Here is a 19,739-nt window from a genome sequence, read left to right as displayed (position 1 = left end):
ATTCTATTTAGCGTTAATCTCGTAGATTTACATGGTATGCTGATAAACTACAATTCCCGTCAGGAGTAGCGGCAAGGCCCCATGATGTCTCTAACGGTCCGAAGACCTTGCCTGAAAACATTATTTGAAAATATAGAAATGCTAACGTTACCAATATTAATTATTACCAAACATACATTTATATTATTAGTTTATGCTTTATAGAAGAAACGAGAAAAGTGCAGAATGCTCATACAATTTAAATTTCACACCGGCACGGACACGGAAGCCGCTGTCCAAACGTTCTGGGAGTATCATGGCGGCGCAGATGGCGGTAAATTCAGGTACGATAAATGTTCAATGTAATCACGTAATTGGGTTTATTTCTCTCTGTTAATGGCACGTTTTTATACATATTTAAGCACGAATATGTCACAATAAAATGGTGCTTTTTTGATGTTATATGTGTAAACTAAATGGGATTTGCTTATTCAAATTCGGGCATGGGGTGTCGGCTACCTTAGCCTAGCCTAGCCTAGCATTGCCATTGCAAATAAACGCTGCCTAGCCTAGCCAAGCATAGCATAGCCATTGCAAATAAATGCTGCTTAGCCTAGCCTTGCCATTGCATATAAATGAGTTAACAGACACATTTTCCCATCCATCACACAGTGAAACTTAAGCCTCTTTCGTTTTTCCCTTTTCTTTTCACTATTTAACCTGTCAGATGAGATAGTTGACGCATTAACTTGTTGGCAAATAAAAGTGAAACTAATACAACATGCTTGTAAACATCTACAGTAGTAGTGGATTCTTTACTAAAAATGTTCGTGTACTGTTAAAGGCATAGTCTAATACTAGTTTGAAACGTACCAAGCCCCCTTATCTGGGCAAAATATGGGTGCAGTTGTACCCATGTTGGTCAACTTTCTAGTGTTGTCACTGTAGACTGTAAAAGAAAGCACTGATATAATAGCCAGTAAATACATAGAAAGGTTGTGCAAGCAATCCGAAACTTAATCAACTACCCAGCTGCTAATCGCCTAGTCATCTTGATTTCAATGAGGAAAAAACAACACAGGAGCCAGGCCATCATTCTGCTGCTATAATGCCCAAAAAGACAAGTAAAAAGATTAATAAAAATGACCAAAAAATTATAGTGGATTATTTTTATTTATTTGAGAAAAAAAAAAAAAAGATTTTTTTTATTATTTATTTTTTTTAACAAAAAAAAAAAAAAAAAAAAAAAAAAATCGATTTTAAAATTGTGAGGCAAAAAAATCCAGATAACTGATTTTTCGGTTCGATTTCCCCACCCCTAAGAATTAGGCAATCAGACAGTTAATGAGTGACACTGGCAATCTGTCTGCACTGGAAAGCCACATCTTCAACATTGCTACTTTCTTTGTTAGACTTGTCTTTAGCTCAGTAACCCATGAAACAACAGACAAATATCTGTAATTAAACCAAACTTATAACTGTATTTGTTGTTATTGGTAACATTTTGTTTTATATGTTGTGTGTTTGCCTTTTTGATGAACTAAAGACCTTTAAAAGCCCATTTTACTTGTTCAGGAGCCAGTCTGTGGGGGCCACTGAAGGAGCTTTGGGAGACAGTAGAGGGTGCTGTATTGAGGAGACAGCAGGAAAGCATACACCTCCTGGATCTACAATTAAAGAAATACAAACCACACTTTCTCTCGCTCTTTGAAAACCCGGTGAGATAACAATCAGACAGCATGGCTGTTCATCAGTATTCATCTCAAATGTGAAATTAAGAACTTTCTTCCTGTATTCTTTAATCTGAATTCCCTGTTGCCTGATGATATATTGATAGATAAGACATTAGATTCAAATGTCAAAACATGTTTTTCATTAATAATTTTTAGCCAAAGAGTGCAGAGCAGAGAGAGAAGGTGCGCAAAGCCAGCACAGAGGGCATCGCCATCCAAGGTCAGCAGGGTTCAAGGCTCCTTCCAGAACAGCTTCTGACGGAGGCCTTCATCCTCAGCGATCTGTTTGACATTGGGGAGTTGGCGGCCTTGGAGCTTCTCTTGGCAGGTAAAGTGAAGATTTGTGGGGACGTGCTGAAATCGATTAATCAAAACAATGCATAAAATTGACTGCCTTATTTTAAAAAGGTTGACTGTTTGTAAGAGTTATGCCATATTGTGCAGTGACATGATGAGGTTTATAGCGCTGTGTTAAAAGAACAGAACATGGCCCCTTTAAGGTTGAGGAAGAGAGGGAAAGAACATGATGTACGGCAGCTGGTTTGATGCATATGAGTCAGAGCGGGGACGTAAGAACGTTAAAAGTTAGCTGTGAGAAACTTCACTGGGTAAAGTGTCGGGAGCTAACCCCACGCTACCTGCTGCTTCTGCCAGGAGGAATCAACTTGTCTTGGAGTTTGGAGGCATAAGCAGGAAAGTTTAACAGCTGTTTCTATTGCAGTGTTCACCAACAGACCAGAGCAGCACAATTACTAAATCCTCAGAAATGCTGCTTCAGGAGCAAACAGACGGAAATAGGAGGAAAATTACTAGTTTTGTTGTTGCTGAATGCTCCAGTAGGCGTAGTGTGGTATTTAGACCAGCTGGTATAAGAGGTACCATATCAACTTTGGTTCGATCCAAACGTCTTCCTCCCGACTCATTGTCTCATCTACCTGTTGAACTATAAATTCCACTAAACCACGCACAATGTTAATAATATAAGAAAATAAAAAACACTTCATTATTGGTGATGTCATGCTGATGTCACAACACATCGATTGGAAAGACTTGACACGTCGGCTTCAGAACTGTTCATTTTGCTTTTCGTGTCAGAAATACAGTAGTTTTCATTTTTCATGTAGTTTCTTTGTTTATTCTTAATCACATTCACAATTTGGACAAAACAGGTATAGGAGCCAATTTGTTTAACTGCGTTCTCATTGGTGCTGTTAGAGGGCGCTGTATTGTTACCTGGGCAGGTGTCGCATATAGGGGGAACGCGTCACTGGTTGGATAGATGTTTGGCCCAGAAGGGCAAAGGGTTTTTTACCACAGGGCGCAAATAGACGTGTACATGCCACAAAATTATTGCAAAGGGAATAAAGATTGATGAATCTGAAATCAAGCGATCTGAGTTGAATCAACGGTGAAGCGGCGCGTCAAACCAACTTTCGGGCCAAGCTATCTCAGTAGCTTAGTTTAGACTTAGCTCCTTCAACAGACTTGTTTGGCGTTCAGTCGCGAAGTCATTTCCACTTTAAGCCGTACCTGAGAAACTCTGAAGACGGATGTTTTTTTTTCCACCAGGGGAACAACAGCAGCCCCATTTTCCAGGCCTGACACGAGGTCTGGTGGCCGTGCTACTCTACTGGGATGGAAAGCTTTGTGTGGCCAACTCTCTGCGCACACTCATCCAGTCACGCCATGGCAAGACCTTCACACTGGATCTAAGGTACTGGTTTAGCATACTGAGACACTGAAAGGTGTTTTAAATTTCCTCCTGGGCGCTGGTCCATGATGAACTTGTACAGTCCATTCATCTTAACTCTTGTTAAAATAATCTGAAGAAATTAAGTGTCTGTTGTTTTCTGACTCAGTGGAGAGCTGGTGGCTTTGACAACACGTTTTACGGATGAATTAATGAGCCAGGGGCTGACCAAACGCATCCTCACCCTGGTCTCAGAAATAAGTGTAACACGAGAGTTCGAGCGGCTGCAGAAAGAGCGTGGCCTGGGCAATGAAAAGCACAGGAAAGAGGTTGGGTTGGATTTCTCTTTTACTAATCAGAAACATTAATTTTGGCCCCAAATACATGTACTTTTTTTTTTTTTAACAACTTCACTAACATTGTTGTCGCTGACTTTAAAAGATTTTACTTAATCACAGAGAAATCAATGTCAACAGTATAATTAAATAATTTTTTAAAATTATTTAATTATAAAAATATTTATAATATATATATATATATATATACACATACATACATACATACATACATACATACATACATACATATATATATATATATATATATATATATATATATATATATATATATATATATATATGACAAAAATATTTTAAATAAATTCTTTTTTAAATCATTCAGTTATTTTTATTTTTTTTAAATTTTATTTTCAATATTTATTATTATTGAATTTCCCTTTGGGGATTGTTAAAGTATTTTTCATTTCATTTTATTTTATTTTTAATTTTCAGGTTTCTGACCTCATCAGAGAGTGCCGGCAGGCTCTGGCAGACAGCCTGTTTTCATGGACCTGCCAATCCCCCTTGACCAAAGACGACACCTTGGCTCTCATTGGTCATCTGGAGACGGTGACGGCTCAGGCTGACGGCTCACTGGATAGCGTGAACATTGCTCTGGTTATGTCGCTGCTTTACTGCTTGGATGTCAGCTTCGTAGAGCAGGGAACTGAAGACAGAGAGGGTGAGAATACTTTGGCTTTGGGACAGTTGCTGTTTGTATCCTGGAAAAACATCTTTTGTAATTCTGAATGCAGTTTTTTTTTCAAGTGATAATCTGTGTGTTGCATGTAGATCTTCTCCAGGCTCTTCCATTGCTGACAGAAAGGCAGTATGTGTCTGCCGTGCACAGTCGTCTGACGGATGTTCAACCATGGAAGCTTCCAGGGCTGCAGGCTGTTTGTCGGCTGGCGTGGGCTCTGTCTCTTAGGGTCCTTTCCCAGCTGCCACAGGGCTCAGGTGAATAAGGGTTGGGATATACTTAGATGTGTAAGCGTTGTGTACACAGCAATATTTAGCTATGTTGCTGCTCCAAAATGTTCTGTTCTGGGGGTCACCGCTAGGGGGCGATAAGGAGCACAAGGCCTGAACTAATGAAAAGACCAATCCACCAGTCACGGATTTCCGTGACATTTACATTGAGGCTGCAACGATTTGTCGACAAAGTCAATGAAAATTCATCTAGGTAAAATGTTATTGTCGACGCGTCGTGTTATAAACACCGTAACGGCTTTGCTAATAAAAAGCTGCTCCAGGCAACTTAACGCCATATACCAACCACGGCTTTTCACAGAGTCGAAGAACTCTAAACACCAAGCAAATGATGCTCAGCAGCACAGGAAGTGCTGGGGGCAATATTGTCATTTTATGCAGCGTCTTTGTTTAAACAACGAAGAAGAAACTGACGGGGCGCAACCTATTTTCAAAGTTTGGGGATATTTCAGGCTAAACAAAGTGTCAAACAGGAGAAATGTGTCGTCTGCCACGCAGAGTCAGCGTACCACGGCAACACGACGGTCATGCATGAGCATCTGGAAGGAAAGCACCCCGGAGTCGTGGTTTCCAGCGTTCCAGATGGCAAAGTTAGCATTAGCGAGTAGCGATGTGCTGTTGTTACCGCTGCCAAAGAGCTTCTGTTTTTACCGCCGTTTATCTGTTTGTGTTCAAGATAACTCAGAAAGTTATGGAGAGATTTTCATGTAATTTTCAGGAGCCGTTGAAAAGAAAGAAGTGATTTAATTTTTGTGGTGATCTGGATCAACGTTTGGATCCAGGAATGTTTTAAAGGATTCTGGTCCTTGTTTACCTACAAAACAGGTTTTTTCCAGATGTAAATAATCATTTCAATGCAATTCTACAAAAATTAAGATGTTAAAATATTTTATTTGTTTTGTTTTTCTTATGAGGCAAATTCTGCACAGCTTGGATATGACACTATAGCTAAGTTTGGATGTTTCAGAATAAATTAGCAGTAAGCTGTTAAACTTAAATTTAATATTCAGCTGTTTCAGGAGTCCTTCTTTTAACTTCCTAAAGGACATTATGTTGGGACTGACTGGGAATCAGGGAGACATTCATATGCAGATGAAGAGAGTGGGGTAAAACATACTGGAACCAGTAAAAAGAGCTGCGTCAGGTGGAAGCACAGATGGTGGGCGGGACAGAAATAATCGGGACTAGGGGTCGGAAAATCTAATCGAAAATCGGGATTTTTTTGCTTCACAATTTTAAAATCGATTTATTTTGTTAATAAATGGATTTAAAAAAAAAAAAAAAAAAAAAATCCATTATAATTTTTTGTCATTTTTATTACCGTATCTTTTTACTTGTCTTTTTGGGCATTTAAGCAGAGAATGATGGCCTGGCTCCTGTGTTGTTTTTTTCCTCATTGAAATCAAGAAAAATGCCGAGCAAAAAAAAAAGTTTTATACATTTATTTTGTTTTTAATCTACAAATATCAGCAATATTGAAGAATTTTGAGAATTGCTATTTAAATTGAATTGGCACCCAAAAATATTGGAATTGAATCGAATCGGGACAAAAGCGTATCGTCACAGTCTTAACCGTGACTAATCAAAAAAAATTATTTACAGATTAGTCAACTATTAAAATAATTACCTGCAGCCCTAATTTACATAAGCAACAGTTTACCAATCTGTTGCCTTACGTCAGGCGCAAGTGTTTGTCACTGTTCAACAGGGAGGAACCGTTAGAAACATGCCGGTAGTTGCAAACAAGATCCGAGAGGCGCTCTGCAAAACTATCTTCTGTTTTATCTCTTGTGTTCATGCTCTTGTTCGCATGAGCACCTGTACTGCATACACAATAAATCCCATCCCTACTCTGCTTCACGCCTGTCACACACTGCCTCGCTTCAACGCATGCTGCCTACTTGCCCTACGTATGCTGAGAACACACGGGCGCCATGATACATACATAGATGTGTTGCAAGCTGGAAGTATATGTTATGTGTTCACTGCACTCATTGAAGGGACTGTACTCATTTACATAAAACTCTGTGTGAATTCTGCAGCGCTTGTTGAGTTCACTGAGACTGATGAGGCCCTGGCAGACCAAGCTCTACTAGGAGATGTCTTCTTGTTCATGAAAGAGGGAATGTTGGGATGCGAGAGTTTTGCCCAGGAAGAGTTTTACATCCGCCGCATCCATTCGCTGATCACAGACTTCCTAGCACTCATGCCGATGAAGGTTAGATCTGTGTCCTACTTTCAGAAATACATGTAAATGTAGCGGTGTGAACTCGTGCAGGTTGTGCTAAAATGCTGCTGTTTTTTTTTTTTACTGCAGGTGAAGCAGCTGCGTAACCGTGCCGATGAAGACGCCCGTCTGGTGCACATGTCCCTACAGATGGACAGTGAGCTTCCGTCATCATTGAGGAAGGACTTGGATCATCTCATGATACTGGTCAGTCTCTTCGACATGCATATCAGCTGAATTTGGTGTGATCTGGATGTTGGAACACCGCTTTGTGTTTTAGATTGGAGAATTTTACAGTAAAGATCCATTTGGGTTGGAGCTGGGTCTGGAGTTCTGGTGTCCCACAGAGTCTCTCCAACACACCTCTTTGCAAGGATCCTACCTGGGAATGGCCCTGCAGAGACCTCCTCATAAACAAGTAAGTCGAGTTTCTGCCAGATAGTTTGATTTTTCCGACCTTAAGAAGTAGGTCTGGGCGATTAATCAGATTTTAATCTCAGTACGATCTGGGTTTTCAACGATGATAAAAGTAAAAGGGTGTGATTATTTTTCTCTCTGCAGTTTCCTCTCCTGCTGTCTTCAGCTGCTAATCGAGCGTCTCTGGCGTTGCAGCGCTGTGCTGTAAACTCCTCCCACAGCCGCTTTGCTTTCATTCAGACACTGTTGCCAACTTGGAGACTTTCTCGCTAAATCTGGAGACTTTTTTTGTTAAAAGCGACTAGCGACAAATCTAGCAACTTTTACTGGAGTTATTAGAGACTTTTCTGGTGTTTTGGCGACTGACTTGAAGGCACATATTGTTCTGCAGTTACTGTAAGGAAGGAGCAGCGGGAGCCTCTCCCGTCCTAAAGCACTCCCAGGCGGCCAGTCTCAGTCGGCTCCGGCTGCAGGTCAATGTAGAATAACTGCAGTAGGTTGTGGAAGTTCACCTAAACATAGTTTATACCGTTGTCAGTGACAAGTGGCTGCATTATTTTCCTATACATAGTTCGGCGAGTTAAACACTGTAATATCCCTCCGTTACGGGGCGTTACCATAGCAACGCGTTAACCAGCTGGTTCAGATCAGCCGTCTTTTAACAGGTGGATGAGAGAAACGCGCTGCAGCCTGACAGCGGTTGTTTGGCATAAAACGTACATCCAGGCCAACGTAAAATAGTTCCTATATAAGCGGTAAAAGCGGATTAAACAACTCGGAAACGTGCATTAGACGGTTATAATGCCCGACACGGAGTCTAGAACACCACGATGCGCAGCGTTGTTTAAAAATACTGGAGAACTGTGTTAGATAATTGAGATTTCAGTTTCAGTCAAAATAATCGTGATTATATTTTTGTCATAATCGAGCAGCCCTGTTAAGAAGTAGTCGTATGCAACTTCTGTTGCGTCTTTGTGTTGAAGCTGTTTTTATGGTGTTTTGCTGCAGGTGGTTCTGTCAAAGTTTGTGCGTCAGATGGGAGACCTCCTGCCCTCCACTCTCTACATTCCTTATCTCCGCATGCTAAAAGGCCTCGCCAATGGTCCGCAGTGTGCTCACTACTGCTTCAGTCTGCTTAAAACAAATGGAGCAACACATAGTAAGCTCAGATTTCTGCCCTAAAAAATAACTTTCATATGGAGGAGAAGACCGAGGAATGGCTTTTATACTTAAACACATGTGGATGAATGACAGCTAACATCTTGTACACGTGCAGGTGACAACATCCAGGGAGTGTCGGGCAGTCCGGTGTCATGGGAACATTTCTTTCACTCCCTCATGCTCTACCACGAGAACCTGCGCAGAGACCTTCCAAATCCAGATGCAGCGCAGTACCGCCACCCTCCACACAGGGGCATCACCCAACGGGAGCTGGAGGGGTTAACCTCCTTTCTGCAGTTACTCACCACCATCATTACATGGGTACGCTAAAACACATCAGATGATGTGTTTGTTGTGCTTCATAACAACACAAAGTAACGCAAAGGGTTTTTATTTCCCCTCTAGAGTGAAAATGCCCGACTGGCCTTGTGTGAGCATCCTCAGTGGACCCCAGTTGTAGTGATGTTGGGGTTGATGCAGTGCAGCGTTCCACCCATCCTAAAGGCTGAGCTCCTGCATTGCCTGGCAGCGTTCGGGAAGTCTCCGGAGGTTGCTGCTTCGCTCTGGCAGTCGCTGGAATACACACAGGTAGAGAATAAACTGTATTAATGCTTGCAGGTAAAGTGGGGAATAAAATCCGGCCCTATAAAATCTGTTTTATTTTTTCCCAAATTCTATTTTTTTTTCCCCCTAAGTTCTGTTTTTTCCTTTTTAATTTTTGGGGATTCCATTTTTTTCATTATTTTTTGGGAATCCCCTTTTCTTTCTTTTTTTTCCTTCTTTTTTTTTTACTTCTTACTCCTCTTTTACTTTCAAAAACATTATTTTTTATTTAAATAACCATAATGTACACAAATTAAATAAAAATGTACTATAAATTTATTGAGGCGATAGACATGTACTCCATACAGTACATTCTGGAAAAATGAATTTAATCAGTGGAAGCGGCTTGTTGTGCCACCAGATTTCTTTGCCACCATGCAGTTTTCTCCAGACAAACATTCCTTCTCCACACAATACCAGTTTTGCAGTCAAATTAAATAAACTTCCGTGATGTTCTGCGTTAAAAAATATATTCCGTTTTAATTAGCTGAGTCCGTGATCGCGGAAAGTATAGGGCCTTAGTAGTGACTTTAAGGAGATTGTTTTTTGTAAATGTTGCATGTCTATAACATAAATGTTTATTACTGATGCAGTTAGGATGCAAATGTTTTAGTCAAGTAATCTTTCTAAACTTTGTTTGTTTAAATAAAAAAGTCTGAGTCCAGATTCAGAATCACAAAGTTAACGTCAAATCTATCTGCACAAAAACTAATAAAATATATTTATATTGTAAATGACTTGACCTTTCTTTTAACTGCAGATCCTCCAGACCGTTCGAGCTCCAGGACAGAGGCAAGCAGCAGGAATCGAGGTAAATCTTTCGCCTGATTTTTGCTGAACTACATGACAGATTATTTCTGTTTTTATTCATGTGAATTATATAAACTGTGTGTACTGACTTCAGTCTCCCGACTGACCTGACAGACGTGTGTTTCGGCCCTCAGGTCGAGCTGAATGAGATTGAGTCGAGCTGCGAGGAGTACCCGCTGACGCGAGGTTTCTGCCATCTGATCAGCATTTTGGTTGAGAGCAGCCTGCCTGTAAATCTGGGTGCGGGGCTTCGCGTACCGGGCTTCCAGCCCTACCTGAACTTCCTGCGCGACTGTATTTTCCTTCCTTTCCCCACGAGAGCATATCGCCGTCCAGCTGAAAAGGTGAACTTCTCCACCGGGGTCAAAGTGTTTGCATAAAGCTTCATTACACATCTGTTTGTTTTCCTTTAAACGTTTTTGCCGTGTCTCAGTGGGAGGTAGCTGACTCCGTGCTGGAGGTGTTTCACAAGCTGCTGCGGGACTACGAACCCCAGCCATCAGACTTTATCCAGGAGATGATGGAGCTGCAGGGTGAGCAGGTCCCAGCCTACAAGCCCCCCGGCCACAGCATCATGTTCCACCTGCTTAATGACTCTCCCATGCTGGCGCTCTGCCTCAGCCTGCTGGAGGAGGGCGTGCGCCAGCTGGATACTTACGCGCCCTTCCCTGGTGAGCTGACACATGCTGCTGCTGTCAGAGTGATGCAGATGGATTGTGTGTACAGTTCTAACAACACATCACTGGTCTCCGAACAGGCAAGAAGCATTTGGAGTCTGCGGTGTTGCACTGCCTCTGCCTTCTGGACTTGGCTCTGCAGAAGGAGGTGGTGTTCATGGACCTCCTCAGGGAGAGCCAGGCCTCCCTGCTGGTGTCTCCTCTGGAGCAGCTCCTGCAGGGGGTCAGTCCTCAAACCCGCAGAGCAGATCACATCGTCAACATTGCCAGGTAAGTCCTGGTTTTATTGAGCTGGATTTGTTTGAGTCGTGGTGGGAAGGTTTCGTCTCCGGCGTCTGACTGACGGACTCGGTGTGTCTCCGGCAGGTATCTTTACCACAGCAGCTCAAACCCAGAAGCTGCTTTTCAAAGTGCAAAGATTTTACGCCGCATTGCTAACTACCCCAACATACAGATCCGGCTGGTGGGAGATTTCACACATGACCAGGTTCGTACCAGTCAAACAAGTTGGAAGTATTTCTAACACAACATTATAACTTTTATGTATTTATTTTTAAACTTAATCTATTTATAAACTGTATGTTGTGTTAGAAGCGTGAATACATTTCTGTCTTTCAGGCTGTGAGTGATAAGCTAATGGCCGGCTTTGTGGAGTGTCTGGATAATGAAGAGGCAGAAGAAGGACCAGAGACAGGAGATGGTGAGACACTTTGTTAAACCCTAACGGCTTCCTTCACACAGTTTCATTTTAACGCCGTGGAAGATCAGCTTGTCTGACTTTGTTACAGCAGTGTTTTTCAACCTTTTTTTGAGCCAAGGCACTCTTTTTCTCTCAGAAAAATCACAAGGCACACCACAAACCAAAATGTTTTTTTTAAAGTCCATATTATTAATATAAAGTCCATCTTGTAAAAACCTTTTAAATAGAAATCAGATAAACACAAGAAGTTGGAATTGTATTATCTTTCACTGGAACCTGTTTGGATGAACACAGAGCTGCTTTTTAGACCAATTAGGTGAAATTGGGTAATTTCTCAGGGCACACCTGATAATCTCTCACAGTACACTAGTGTGCCACGGCACAGTGGTTGAAAAACACTGTGATACAGCATCCTAAACCCTAACGGCTTCCTTCACTCACTTTCATTTTAACGCCGTGGAAGATCAGCTTGTCTGACTTTGTTCATTTAAAACAAACTTGTGAAAACTTCAGAACTGGATCCACAAAAGAAAGTGTCTCAAATCCGCCATGAAACCCAGATCCACATCTTGAACCTACTCATCACCTCCTTGGAGCTGAAGACTCCCAATTTGGCCCTTTACCTTTTGGGCTATGAAATCAAGAAGCCTGTGTCTTCAACCAACCTGCAGGACCCAGGTTAGTTGGTTTACATGTTACTTATCATGCTTGGATCACCTTAGAGTTGTGTCTTAACGACAGTTCTGTCCCACTACAGGTGTGTTGGGATGTCCACGTAGCTGCCTGCATGCCATCCTGAGTCTGCTGCAGAGAGGAACTGAGAAGAGATCAGGGCCTGTTCTCACACAGCAGGCCCCTCACCTGGCTGAGCTCTGCTACCAGGTAACGTTGAAATGAGATGCTTCGACCTGGAAATGCATACAGCGAGAGATGAAGCGCAGTAGCAGGATTATAATGTCAATGCTTCACTGTGTGTGTGTCTGTCTGGCACTTTTTCTTCTTCTCAGGTGATTTACCAGCTGTGTGCCTGCCCGGACACATCTGGACCCACCATGCGCTATTTAAGAACCAGCCAGGACTTCCTGTTCTCCCATTTGCAGCACTTGCCCTTCATCCTACCGGGTGAGTTTAGTTCCAAGGTTGGCAGCAAAGACAAGCACAGTAGTTTGCATTTTTCTTCTAATGATATTTTCTTTGTGGTTTCCTCAGGTAACCAGATTGCTGCCCTCTCCCAGATGTCTTGGCTCATGAAAACTGCTGCAATCGAGTTGAGAGTGACTTCATTAAACCGCCAGCGCTCGCATACACAGCGCCTAGTCAGCCTCCTGCTGAATGACCAGCCTCATGCTCAGCATGCAGGTATGATGTTGTCAAAGTTCAGCCTTTCCAAACTTTGTACATTTTAAATTCTTTTAAATCACAGTTAAGCCTGAATGTCATGTTTAACAGAAACTTAAAGGATATTTTAAACCTTTAAATGTTCCAGAACTGCAAGATGATTTATTGCAGCTGCAAACTATAAGAATGTTTACAACTGCACAGTGTGCAGAGTGCATGGATGCATGCTAACCCTCTTCTTCCCCATTTAGCTGATGGAGAATCAGGCATGGAAGAAGAGACCAGATCAGTCAGTGGTTTCCTGCACTTTGACACGGTCTCTAAAGGTTTGTATTACTTCACATTTAGGGGAGAGCATCCAACACAGAATGCCTGTTAAACACATAATATGTTGTTATTCTTGACTTTTTGCCTTCAGTGCGCAGAAAGTTGCTGAGCGTGCTTGACGCCATCGACTTCAGCCAGGATATGCCTGAGCTGCTGCATCTGGATTTCTTTGAGCGAACGCAGATCGAGCAGGTGATCTCCAACTGTGAACATGTCAACGAGCAAGGGCACACCGTGTGCAACATTAAGGTGGGTTTCCAGGTGGAAAACGTAAAGTTTTACTCGTTGTGCTCCAGATTTATCACTTTTTTTTAATAGAATTACTGTTTTTTTCCCCACAGTTGCTTCATCGAGTGCTGGTTGCTGAGGTGAATGCTCTGCAGGGAATGGCAGCGATTGGACAGAGACCCCTCTTAATGGAAGTGAGTGAAGTGCAACCAGAGGACCTGCTGAGCATGTACAGTTACTGGATGTTTTCATGTGTTTGGTCAGAAATGTTCAGACGGAAACCGTCATGCAGATGTTAAATCAATCCATTCATTTCCTCTCACTAACACTGGAAGTTCATTTAGTGAGAAAAGTTGGACAGAAATGTTTTTTTAAATGTCCTTTTCACTCCCGGGTAAAATTATCGCAGGAGGTGAACTCCATGCTGCAGCAGGTGGTGGAACGTAACCGAGTGCGACGGAGTTTGAACGCGAAGCGACATGCGCTGCAGTCCTGGAGGAGCCTGGTGGAGACGCTGCTGACCGCATGCCCAGTTGATCTCATACCTGCTGACGACAGGCAGCTCATCATCAGAGACCTGCTTTTAGACCTACATGATAAGGTCGGATGTTTTTAAATGAAAAACCATTAAGATGCACTTCCAGAATATTCCTCTGTGTTGGTATTGATGTGGCCGTTTGCATGATCTAGGTACTGTCAGATGACGCAGCGGGAGAGTTGATGCCCATAGTTGCTGGTGCAGTCTTCACTCTGACTGCCCACCTCAGCCAATCGGTGCTCTCCGAGCAGCAGCAGGGGGCGGGATCTGAAGCGTCTTCAGGCTTTGCCTCCATTGCCAACTCAGCCCTTCACCTGATCCTCCGCAAGCTGCTTGACTTCATCCTTTGCACTGGTTGGTGATGATTTCAATAACATGTGACGCATAAATCCATATTCCTCACCTAACAGGAAAATTTCCTGTGTTTTTAACACGTTTAGGAGGCGGATACCAGCGTCTGCGTGCACACCTGTATGGCTCCCTGCTGTACTACCTGCAAATTGCCCAGAAACCTGAAGAGCCAGAGACCCTACAGACAGGTAAAACACTGAAAGACACAGATGTCCCATATTTGTACTGAGGACCTTATTATTTGACCATTGCTGCTGTTTCCCCAGAAAGGAAAAGCATTTATGTGGCTAGATTATCTGAGAGAATCTCTTACAACAGGGAAAGTGATGTGGGAGCGTCTCACGGCCCCTGAAGACGGATTCACCAAACTGCAGCGAGAGAACCTCGCCATCATTGAAAGCTACGGCAAGGCTCTCATGGATGTTGTGTGTAGAGATGCTTGTGACGGCCATGAAATCAGCAGGGTGAGATGTGGATCCTAAACCAGTATTTTTACCTCCTTTATTTTTCATTCGTCTCTTTCATTATGGATTATAAGACGTAATGTAATTGTGCTTTTCTTTCCTCCCGTGCCAGATGCTGGCTTTGGCGGTGTTGGACCGTATCCTGTCCATAGACCGTCAGAACCAATGGCTGGTGTACGTCTGCAACAGCGGCTACCTGCGCTCATTAGTAGAGAGTCTGAAACAAGATGATGCTGCCCTGCAGAGCTTGCTCACACCTCAGCCACCCCTCCTCAAACCACTCTACATCTATGAGAGCAAGATGGTGAGGAAACCATAGAGGGCTTTTCTACTTGTTGTTTCATAAATCCCAAATGAGCAGAGAAGTTTGAGGACAGGATTATCATGGTGCATGTCTGGTTGTGTGAACCCGCAGGCTCTTCTGACTCGTGTAGCTAAAACTGGCCAAGGAGCCGTAGAGCTGTTGCGCTGTGGCCTGGTAGCACAGCTGATCGAGTGTCAGGTGTTTGACATGATACCTGACAGCGATTCACACAGGTATGACAGAGACAGTGGGTCTTTGTATTGGTTGTACGGCTTGTTCCATATTGTCCTAATATCCTCTTACTTTAATTTTCTTTCGTTTTATTGATTCCTGTCTGTTCCACATATGCTGTTTTTTCTTTATTTCTTTACATTTGCAATGTCCCTTATATCTGTGCATGTCTCTGTGCACTACAGGGTGATGAGGGACCCTTCAGGCTTCATTCCCACTCCACTGGATCGCTACAGGCAGATTCTTCTACCAACCTTGAGACTCCTTCAAGTCATACTTACGTCTACTTCCATAAATCACCAACAGGGGGCAGCACAGGTAAACAACATACCTCTAAGATGCCTTTCTTCATCATATTTTAACCGTGAAGAGTCAAAATATTTAGATGTTTTATGAGAGTGTTGTTTTGTGTTTGTTTTCACTGTATTTGTCTTTGTGGTATGATTTGAATGTGACTGCTGTGTCTGAAGGTTCTCCAGTGGCTGATTGTCCATGCAGACACCATTCAGTCCTTGCTGCGCTGTCAGGAGCTCAGCATGGGAGCTCTGCAGGAGCTCTCTTTGCTCACTGGCATCATCAGTAAGACTGCTCTGCCAGGTATGAAAAATAAGTAGCAGCAAGCTTAGTCTTTATGTTTCTCCACACATGCTCCAGCGTCTCTGTGAATGTTGTTATATTCTCCCCTCTCTCTCTCTCTCTCTCTGTCAGGTGTACTTGAGATGGGTGGAGAGATCAACAGTGCTGCTCTTATGGAGTTTCAGGGTCACATCAACAGATTCCAGGTTGGAGAGGTTCCTCTCTTTTTACTGGAATATCTTTTATGTTATCCATGATTATTCCTGCATTTATATCACCATTAAACATCTGCTTTCAGGGTGGGGAGTTAGTTAAAGGTCTTCTGTTTGTTTATTTTCGTAGCGTTTGTGTCTGTCTCTGCTGAGCCGTCTGGCGGGAAGTGAGCGAGAGAGGTTGTTAAAGCAGGCAGAGATTTCTGCACCTGGAGACTCAGCGGAGCGACGAGAGGAGATGGAAGTGGCCATGCAGCAGGTTTGAGTTGCTAAATGTGCTTTAAGGTGTACTGTTGGTGCCTGGGTCTCTCTTTAAACAACCTAACCAAATAACCTGGCAGAATATGGAACAAAAACAGCTTAAATGTCTTGAAGCGTTCATACTTGAATCTGGAATATGAAAGGGTTTTGTATCATCCTGACCTGTGGTTTTATCTGTCTGTAGGTGTGTGCCAACATCATGGAGTACTGCCAAACCCTCCTGCTACAGAGCTCGGCGCAGGCCCAGTTCAGCATCTGCCTCTTCAGCCCGTCGGGCAGCGAGCCTGCTGGCAGAGACGGAGGACGCTCTGGTCAGTCGTATTCCGTCTAAACTTAAGTACATGAGAGAGGACGTTGGCTGCGATAAGTCTTCAAACTCGTCTTTGTTTCTTCTTTTTAGGAGCACTTGCCCTTTTTGTCTCTTTGCCTCAAAGCATCAGTTTGAAACCAAAAGTTTTCAGATGCTCTGGTGTCTTTCTCTGTTGACGCCTGCTTTTTCTTTCTCTTCAGATCTCTCATCCACGCTGCCAACAGTAGCTTACTCTCGGATCCCCAGTCTGGGTCTGGTCCTGTATCTGCTGAAGAACAGTGCAGCAGATTTCTTCCGATTCCACCAAAGCCACAGACAGAGCCTGGGCAAGCTCCAGAGCCTCGATCAGCTGCCTCCAGAGGAGCTCAAAGAGGTAAGAATGAAAAGATAAACAGGTTAAAACGAGTCTAAAAACTCACCTGTGAACATGAAACGGCTATGCTGCATCTAGAAGGGACATCAAAGATGGTTTTATGCTCTTTTACTGTTCTTTGTGCTCATTTTTAACCACATCCTTCCTCTGTGTAGTTGTGCCAAGGCCTGGTGTCAGGCCCAGGAGGGGTGGAGAAAATCTCATCGGTGCAGAGGAGCTTGTTGGCCAAGAGGCGACTGGTCCAACTTATCAACAACAGAGCCAAACTCCTTGCCTTGAGCTCCTGTATCCTTTGGGCCCGTCAGGCATCGGGCTAATAAATGATCAGGACATTAGATAATTGACTCTTCAGCTCAATTCACTAAAAAAAATTGTCCTCTCTCTGTATTCATGGTTGTGTTTGCTCTGCTTGCTGCTGTATTGGTGAGATGAGCGCTGCAGTAGTAGCTGGTAGAACGGCTACGTCGTAGATGAAATGAAATGCCTTGACTCGCCTCTTCCTCAGATGTCATTGAGACCTGTTTATTTGTGTTGTGGCGCCACCTGGAGTACTACCTGTTGCATTGTACACCCGCTGACCCCAAAGACTCCTTGTTGCCTGGAGCCTCTTTATTTAGATCCCGTCTCACAGATGGTAAAACGCTTCAGTAACAGTAATGTTTTAAATTGAACTATTTGAGCATCATTGACATGTTTATTTTCTTCAGACTCGTTTGGAGGATTACAGGGCAGTGGGAGCCGTGGACTCGGCCTGTCCAGAGTCAGCCAGCAAGACCTAGACCTTGTAAGGAAAGACTGAACTGCCATTATCTGCATTCACATCTTGTTTTCTATTCTATTCTATTCTATTCTACAGTCATTTAGCAGACGCTTTTATCCAAAGCGACTTAGATCTGACTGAGAACAACACAAGCACGAAATCAAACTGTAGAGGACATCGTAGGAAGGTGCTGGTGGACTGTCCAGTTGGACGCAGGTCCTTCCATGAAGTGCTACAGGCTTTTATTTTTTTGTTTTCTCCCTTCCCACATATAATCACCTATGTTAAAATACAAAGAATTAATACCATCATGTTTGTTGCAAAGAACTGGGCTAAGTTCTCCAACTTTCCAACAAATACAGCTATACTAAGTGTTGAAGTTCTCCTTGAAGAGCTGAGTCTTCAGCTTGCTCTTAAAAGTAGATGGACTCTGCAGAGCGGACAGAGTTTGGGAGATCATTCCACCATCGTGGCACAACAGAGGAAACGAGTCTGGCTGGTGATTTAGTCCCACAAAGTGGTGGTAACACGAGGTGTCTTTAAGTGGTGCGACGTAGCTGTCGAGAGGGAGTGTAGGCCTGGATTAGGGAGTGAAGGTAGACTGGAGCCGTTTGAGTTATTGTTTTGTAAGCCAGAAGCAAAGCTTTGAATTTGATACGTGCTGCCACCGGAAGCCAGTGAAGTGTGATTAGCAGAAGAGTGAAATGAGCTTGTTTGGGTTGGTCCATCTGCAGAGGTTTGATAGAGCATGCAGGCAGACCTGCCTGTAGGGAACTGCAGTAATAGATGCGTGAGATGACCAGAGCCTGAACCAATAGCTGAGTCGTGTGTTCTGTCAGGTACCTCTGATTCTCTTGATGTTGTAGAGAGCAAATCGGCAAGTACGGGCAACCGAGGCAACATGGACCTTAAAGGTCAACTGGTCATCCTTCAGCACAACTATGGCATTTGCTCGGAACCTAAATGCAAACTCAGATAAGCAAAGCAAAATTAGCTAATAATTGTAGCATGTGTTGACGTAATATTGCAGGAAATCTACTCTCACAACTCCTGATCGGTTTGTCTTATTTCCTGTTTTTGTGGCTACAGCTGCAAAGCGACATGGCTGCAGGATTTGGGGAAGCCCTGCAGAGGAAGCTGCTAGAGGTGGAGGCACTGTACAGCCAGGTCCGCTCTCGCTACACTTTCATCCAGGCACTGGTCCGCAGGATCCGTGGTTTGCTCCGACAGTCCAAAGGCTGAAAGAAACAGGAAAATAAAGACTGGCCAAGACCCGCATTATTTCTCTATGAGCGATTTGAAACCTCTGACACCAGAAAACAGACTGAATTTCAGAAAGCTTCACTTCCCTGCAGTGCCGCTGATCCCTGTGCACTCCCTGTCCTTGCCATTGTGATGTGATTAGAATACTTATGTTTACTAATATTGTGAAGCAGCTTTTCTTTTGCAAATCACAATATTTTTACTTAAGTGAAATTTGATATTCTTTTGAATGATATTTTTCTGTTTTGTGAAAATAAATATTTTCTAAATCTCTGAAACTGTCTTATTTATAATTTAGCACATAACAAACCCCACAAAATACCATCTCGCCAGGGTAGGGCGGGCGGCAGTTCATCTCTCAAGCTCTGGTTCTCTACCAGAGTCCTGGGAGCTTGAGGATCCTATGCAGTATATTAGCTGTTCCTAGGACTTCACTTTTCTGGGCGAGGATGTCTGATGTTTCACCAAGTATCTGTAGGAGACACTTCTCCAGTGTGGGGGACACGGCCCCCAGTGCTCCGATCACTATGGGTACTACTGTTGCTTTCACCCTCCAGGCCTTCTCCAGTTCTTCCTTGAGGCCTTGGTACTTCTCCAGTTTCTCATGCTCCTTTTTCCTGATATTTCCATCATTGGGGATGGATCCATCAATCACTACGGCTTTCATCTGCTGCTTATCTATGATCGCTATGTCCGGTTGGTTGGCCACCACCGTTTTATCTGTTTAGATCTGGAAGTCCCAGAGGATCTTAGCCCTCATTATCCACCACCTTGGGGGTAGTTTCCCACTGGGACTTGGGGGTCTCCGGTCCATATTCTGCACAGATATTCCTGTACACTATGCTGGGTACTTGGTTATGGCGCTCCATGTATTCTTG

The 19,739-nt window shown here is 43.3% G+C and overlaps 1 protein-coding gene across 1 annotated transcript; it reads left to right on the top strand.

Annotated features, from left to right (window-relative positions):
- The first annotated feature begins 201 nt into the window (after window positions 1-201).
- nup205 (nucleoporin 205) lies at window positions 202-18,981 on the top strand. The gene is made up of 42 exons (XM_079255249.1): window positions 202-323; window positions 1,555-1,697; window positions 1,869-2,040; window positions 3,282-3,426; window positions 3,572-3,731; window positions 4,194-4,422; window positions 4,533-4,697; window positions 6,773-6,948; window positions 7,048-7,164; window positions 7,238-7,375; window positions 8,383-8,533; window positions 8,651-8,856; window positions 8,941-9,123; window positions 9,899-9,949; window positions 10,083-10,292; window positions 10,382-10,619; window positions 10,706-10,895; window positions 10,992-11,112; window positions 11,244-11,325; window positions 11,839-12,003; window positions 12,083-12,207; window positions 12,333-12,447; window positions 12,535-12,684; window positions 12,915-12,989; window positions 13,082-13,239; window positions 13,332-13,412; window positions 13,628-13,819; window positions 13,909-14,110; window positions 14,197-14,295; window positions 14,426-14,571; window positions 14,684-14,875; window positions 14,987-15,108; window positions 15,292-15,424; window positions 15,577-15,703; window positions 15,815-15,888; window positions 16,025-16,153; window positions 16,340-16,466; window positions 16,666-16,838; window positions 16,994-17,123; window positions 17,344-17,472; window positions 17,546-17,622; window positions 18,688-18,981. The coding sequence occupies exons 1-42, from the start codon at window positions 296-298 to the stop codon at window positions 18,838-18,840; spliced, it is 5,979 nt and encodes a 1,992-aa protein (XP_079111375.1). The 5' UTR covers window positions 202-295; the 3' UTR covers window positions 18,841-18,981.
- Window positions 18,982-19,739: the final 758 nt, after the last annotated feature.

This window comes from Telmatherina bonti (genome assembly GCF_933228915.1).
Source record: "Telmatherina bonti genome assembly, chromosome: 2".
Taxonomy (NCBI): Eukaryota; Metazoa; Chordata; class Actinopteri; order Atheriniformes; family Telmatherinidae; genus Telmatherina; species Telmatherina bonti.
This window is presented reverse-complemented; position numbering and strand designations above follow the sequence as displayed.